The sequence below is a fragment of the Lagopus leucura genome, unplaced genomic scaffold, assembly GCF_019238085.1.
Source record: "Lagopus leucura isolate 7727_CA_CO unplaced genomic scaffold, USGS_WTPT01 Super-Scaffold_100004, whole genome shotgun sequence".
Classification (NCBI taxonomy): domain Eukaryota; kingdom Metazoa; phylum Chordata; class Aves; order Galliformes; family Phasianidae; genus Lagopus; species Lagopus leucura.
Window position 1 is genome coordinate 28,977,380 of NW_024962264.1, and position 6,205 is coordinate 28,983,584.

Below are 6,205 nucleotides of genomic sequence, written 5' to 3' on the forward strand. Positions count from 1 at the left end.
AGTCAGCAGGCACCTTTCAGGGGGTCTGCAGTGAGATGCCCTAGCAGCAGCTTGCCAACACAAAGGTCTCTGTGGTGCTGAGCTGTTGTCTAACAAGCATTTGCTGGGGCTGTGTGCTCTGAAAGTTTTCAGCCAGGTGATATTAAGCAGCAAAGCAATGCTCCACCTGCTGTGTTTTTTTTTGCATGGTGGGGACTCCCACAGCTGTCCACATCATGCAGTTGCTCCAGGCCTGGGACACTTAACCAGGAACAGTCTATGATAACTGTGCTAGGTGAATGGTTTTTTTCTGGTCAATACTCAGTATGAAGATTTTCAGTGCTGCATAATAGTTGGTCCTGGGGTACAAAAGGTCTATATCCCTGTGTTTCTATAGCATCTAAGACATCTGTGCTCAATGGACTGAAATAAAATTGCAAGGTTTTTAAGCCCTTTAAGAAATATATCTTCACCTTTGCTCCTAAAGCCTTGTGGGAACAGTGCTATCCCCATGGTACCTTTCAGTAATCTATGAAAGCGTTGATAACAGGTGTTTCTGTTTGTCTGGGCAGCCTAGGCTGGCTAATCATCCAACCTACCTGCTAGGGTTGCCTGGCAAGTTATGAAACAGAAACATGCTTTCCCCTCCCTGTCATGTCCAAAAAGAACCTTGCAGAAAGAGCAGGTTTGCAAATTCATGTCTCTGCAATCAGAGAGAGCACAAAAATCAGTGGGCTGTTGAGTTCACTGGATTAAACTGATGAAAAGTTACTTGGAAAGAGAAAGAACCCTTAAACATACCAGAGTGAACGGGCGTCACCACGCTCCAAAAAGTCTCCACAAACCCACTGTCCTGCTGTGCTGTTATGACTGCCCTGGTACCCTCTCCCACCAAGGGAGAGTTCACACAGTCTCTCTCTTTCCATAGTCCAGGATGAACAACTCTAAATTTGCCCTGGGCACGTGAGAGTTACCACTAAGGTGCTGTAAAACCTCACCCACTTTCCATGGCACACCCTGACTGTAACATTATTATTATTTCTACTGTCATACCTGTGGTATAGTTAGGTGGTAACGGTAAGCAAGAAAAATGCAATCATGAAACCCCTGCAGGGGTTTCAGAGGTGTAATGAAATGACCCTTTCTACACATCCCTTGGGAACTGTAAAACCAGACTCATTACTTGAAGGTCCTTTTCAAGTTGACAGCAACCACCTGCACAGCATTAGGAAATTCAGTGCCTAATAAGGTGAGTGCTCAGCATAAAGCCAGCAGCCCTTTACAGCTGTGGGGGAGATGGGCTGAGTGTGCCCCTTCTTAGACAGGGAAGAATGGTCCCAACAGAGACATAATACATTTGTATGTTTTTAAAGGTGCATTTCACACCCTTACTGTTCTTACCAGGCTTCTATGGGAAAACTAAGACAATCTAGACCCTCTCATGGGATGCTACAACATCTCTGCCATGCCCCAGGATAGTGGCATTACTGGGTATGGGTATTAGTGCCACACTTTACAGGGCAAACCTAGAGCTTCAGTTGGGTTGAAGTGTGGGTCGGTTTGGCTGCTGGATGGGAGCAGCACAGCCTAAGCAGGACATGGCACAGGAGAAAATGATTTTATATGTTTCTAGTGAGTTTAGTGTGCTTGGCATTGGCAATCCAAGCATTGGCTGGAGATACTGATGTGATAGTGATGCTCTCCAGCAAGGAATAAAATGAACATACCACTGCAGGAGAATAAATGAATAAGCAAAAATGAGGATTCTAAGCACATGCCAGTTTAAGTGCCAGTCAGTGTCTCTTAATCTTCTCTGCGTTAAGCTGATTCCTTCAGGAGTAGCAGAGGCAGGTGACTACAAACTGGAAGAGGATTTATCAGGGGATCCACTAATTGACTCACTGATCTACTAAAGAGAGGATTTTGGTCCCTACTGTACAAGGTAAGGTCACTAGGTAAATAATGCTTGTTACTTTTCAGTCTGTCCTGTACCAGAATGGACCAGAAACTGGCCTCTGTGAAGAGCCCCAGCACTGTCACTCTGGCTTGTGAACAGCCATAAAGGGGCTGGCAGCTGGCCTCTGACCCTGCAGGGAACCCCCCCGAACAGCATCTTGCTACCCCACGCCTGGGTTGTGTGCTGTGGATGGATGGAGGGTGCCCTAGACCAGAGGTTGCCCAACTCTGTGGCAAGAGGGGAAAAACCCAGCGCCTGCTGACCCCGTTTTGGAGAAGCGTTATCCACCCAGAGGAGTGTGCCTTCTGTTCCTGGGGCAGGGAGCATGGGGAGGGACACAACATAGCATCTCTCACCAAAAATCTTTGGTTTTTATTCATACTTTGGACAAAGAAAAGACCAGTTCTCTCCCTTCGGTTACCTTTAACAGAAATGTGAGACATACATTCAAGGGATCTTGGCTCAGTCTGTTAATGATGTAGGCTTTCATCTTGTCAATATCCAGAGCTGGCACGGGCACCTTATATTAACCAAGACACCACAGGAACAAGACATCAAGTTTTCCAATTGCCCTCCTCTCTGGATGCTCTATATACTAAAGCTAGCGTGCATGCTTTGCCTCTTGGGATAATAGGGAAAAGAAATCTCTATTCCTCCCCCCTGTGCTTGAACGTTTCATGGCAGCTTTTCCATGAGTCCAGGACAAGGGCATGAGATTTCCTGGCCTGTGCAGCTGCTATTAATGGGAATTGCTAGACAAGTTACACAGCCATCAGAAGCTGTATACACATATACATACATATTATATATATATAATCTTCTATAAATAAAAATTATGTTAAATATCAGGGTATTGCTTTGTATCTTGAAACCTTTTGTGACAGGAGAACCCCAAGTAAACCCACTTTGAAGATCTTCACCATCGTTTACAGCATGGATGGGGCCAGGAGCAGCATCCTCTAGTCCCTGACAGACCCACATTCTGAGGGCAGCCCTTCAGACTTCCTCCATTCTGCCAGGCGCTGCTTGAACCATTTCTGGAAGGAAAAAAAAACACAACAGAGACTGAGTGCAGTGGGCTGAGCAAACATTCAGAAAGCCTTGCAAAAGGTGCAGATGGGGCCAGCATGTGGAATGAGGTGAAGGAAACTCAGGGTGCTGCTTTTAGCAAGGTGTTCATAACCAAAAGGTTTTGTCAAATGTGAGTACATCTCTTTCAGGCCTTTTCAGACTTTGACAACCTGTGTGAGTCCTCATTTTATTGCTGTGAGTCCAGATTTGTCTTACAAACAGAGTAAGTAGGCTAAACCTCCTGGGTAGTGTCTGCGGCTGTAGCAGTGAAACATTCACCGCAGGTCCCAAAATGACAGGAACCAAAAGTTAACTTGCTTCACAAAGACTGAGAGGAAAAACACAGTGACACTGCAGATTTAAGGACAAACAGATTCTTAAGGTGGGTTCAAATTTATCTTAGTCTTCAAGTAATATTAATTGCTACATTATTTTTTATGACTTGGCATCTCTAATCCAGCTCCCAGACCTGCTGGTGCCACTTCAGCTCAGCTGCAATTTGAAATGCTGGACAAAAGCAGTTGGGTAAAGCCACAACACCTCCGTAAGAAGAATAACTCATGTGCTGGAAGCACAGCTCAGGCTTGTCTTTAGGCATTTGCCTGTGACATGCTTTGTTGCTGCTCATTCTGTTGCTATATTTGTTCACAGCTATTTTTGAAGCCATTCCAGTCACTAATGATACAACCATGGCGTTCAGTGCAAGTGGCCCTCATGCTAGCTCTGCCTTAAACTACATCCAACAAGCTGATTGCCTGCCTGCCTGCCTCCTAAAAAATTTCACTTCCTGTCTCAAACCATCATGTCCTGTTGACTCAGTACATCTGCATCTTGATTTTACTGGCATTAAAATGCTTGCTATATCTGGCCAGTAAAGCACTCCGAGTGTCAGGAGTGGTGAGTCTGTGCCATACGCAATGCAGGCACATCGCAGCTCAATCCTGATCCTATTCCTAACGTGACCTTCATCTTCAGAACTCTGGGAGTGCTCTGGGTGTTACACCCAGTATCCTTCACTGGAACAGGCTAAATACTGGCATTGCTTGCTTGCCTCTCCTGCCCCTTGGCTTTGCCCAGGGAGAACCAGGCTTGGCAACTCTGCAAAATGCTGCACTTTTTCTGTATGAGTTTGATTTCTACACCCAGGAAACCTGCTATCTAAGAGTTCATAACGCATCTGCATCAAAACAGGAGCTGCTCTGCAGCCTGGTGTTGGGAAGGAGCTGGTTGCCTTTGAGACCCAGCAGGCAGCCAGATGGAGCACAAGGCACTCAGCAAGTCCCAAGCAGAGGCAGCCTCTTTAGAGACCTTCATGTCTCTCAGAGAGGCTGACAGATTTTCCTAACATAACATTCAGGGATGGTGGATTATCTAACTGCAGTGATAAAGAGCTGGCACAGCTTGGGTATGTCCCACAGCACATCCTGCAAGAACTGTATCTATCCTGCATCTGTTTTAAAATGACCACAATTCTTCTTACCACAAAACCAACAGTCATTTGGGTACCTGGGACTCTCAGAAGGAACTATGAGGACTATTAGGTTAGAAGGAATGGACAGCATGCATGGCCCTGCTGCCAGCTAGTGACACACAGCAGGTGCTGAAAGTGCCAACCGCCCAGCCCAGCCTGGGGTTGGGGCATTGGAGCCACAAGGAAACCAACAGGGCATCCAGCTGTGATTTGGGAAGCCCAGGTGGCTGCGGTTACAGGGGAAGGGGCTTTGGGGATGCAGGGGCAGGAACTGGTGGGGTGCAGGGAGGAGGTGGGGTTCAGCAGGGCTCCATGGGTGCAGTGTGGGGTAAGAAATGCAAAGAAGGCTTGTGGGTGCAGTAGCGTGCAGTATAAGAACGTAAGGAGGGAATATGTGAGTCACAAAGGGGTACAGGTGGTGATGGGGTAGCATGAGAGGTACAGCAGGGAGTTTGTGGGGACAGAAGATACAGGGTGTATGATGAAGAACAGAGGACAGGGTAGGCAGGAGCTGTGCAGGGTGCAGAGGCATGTGTGGAGAGAGCAAGGCCAGTGCCAAGGGGAGGCTGAGGGGTGCACACTCACCAGGGTCTGCTCTTCAGAAAGCCCGGTCTCTGCTGCAATGAGGCACAGCGTGGTGGGATCAGGATGCTTGTTCACCTTGCAAAAATTGTACTCCAGGATCTCTAGCTGCTCCTCAGTAGGAGTCACTGGCTTCTCTGTGGCCATTTCTCCTGGATGGTGGGGTCAGGCACTACAGAAAGGGGCTGGGGTTATTGCCAAGGCTGAGACTGGAGAGATTATGCTCGCTGAGCCCCAGCTTAGGCATCCCTGTTGCCAGCAGCTCCCTCTTCCCCAGTGGCCTCTGGCCGAGGCAGGGCACAGCTCCTTTCCCAGCCCTGCCCCTCCCTGCAGTGCCTGCCTCAGTTTCCCTGTGGCGGCAGCTGCATGCCCAACAGCACCCAGCAGTGCTTCCTCACCATCCCCAGCCGGCAGGAAGCTGTAGCCTCTCTTCTGCTCAGCAAGCCTCTCTGCTGCTGGATTTATAGCCAGCGTGACTCCCGTGGGGACGATTCCTGTTTACAGCCGTATTTAGACTTGGGCGTCACTTGGGAGTGATGTCACAGCAATGAGTGCAGTGGGGGAGGGTTCGTTTAAAGTCATTAATTTAAATATATATATACATATTCCATGGGACAGGGGATAGTGTCTGGCATCCAGCCATGTTTTCACTTTTTCTTCCCAGCCACCATGCAAGTTTGTGCAGGGGAATCACAAGCCAAAAGATGAAGGAGACGTTGGGAACAAAACATTTTGGACAAGCCCCACACCTCTCTTCTGCAGGGTTTTACGTGTGCTCTCGCCTGGCAGAAAGGCAAGCCAACTGAAACCTGAGGACACACAAGTCTTTTGATAGTGAATTGCCTCTGTGTTTCTGAAACTGAGCTGTGGGGCGGTGGCAGGGGAGGAGCTGAGTTCAGAAATGTGGCCATTCTTGCTCTGCTCTCCTGCTTTCTCCATGTCTCTGCTGGGCCACCCACTGCCCACCTTCCCTGCCTCCACAGATTCTCCTTCCTTTTGGCTCTGGAGATGTAACCTCAATGCCAATATCACCAATTGCGCAGCTTTAAAGCCAACTGTTTTCCCAGTTGAAGGATAACTATAACCCACACTGTACCCTGGAGCATATCGGGTGCCTGAGAGCTCTCACCTGAATGGCAGCACTG

At 48.2% G+C, this 6,205-nt stretch overlaps 1 protein-coding gene across 2 annotated transcripts; it reads right to left on the bottom strand.

Annotated features, from left to right (window-relative positions):
• Positions 1 to 2,286: 2,286 nt before the first annotated feature.
• HOPX (HOP homeobox) lies at positions 2,287 to 5,561 on the bottom strand. Of its 2 annotated transcripts, XM_042871762.1 has the most exons (3): positions 5,459 to 5,561; positions 5,064 to 5,232; positions 2,287 to 2,973 (listed from the first exon to the last, which is right to left on the bottom strand). In XM_042871762.1, exons 2-3 carry the CDS (start codon positions 5,205 to 5,207, stop codon positions 2,896 to 2,898), a joined length of 222 nt encoding a protein of 73 aa, XP_042727696.1. In that variant the 5' UTR covers positions 5,208 to 5,232; positions 5,459 to 5,561; the 3' UTR covers positions 2,287 to 2,895. The 2 variants fall into 2 exon arrangements, with proteins under 2 accessions (XP_042727696.1, XP_042727697.1); XM_042871763.1 differs by lacking the exon at positions 5,459 to 5,561 and having other exon boundaries at positions 5,064 to 5,452.
• Positions 5,562 to 6,205: the final 644 nt, after the last annotated feature.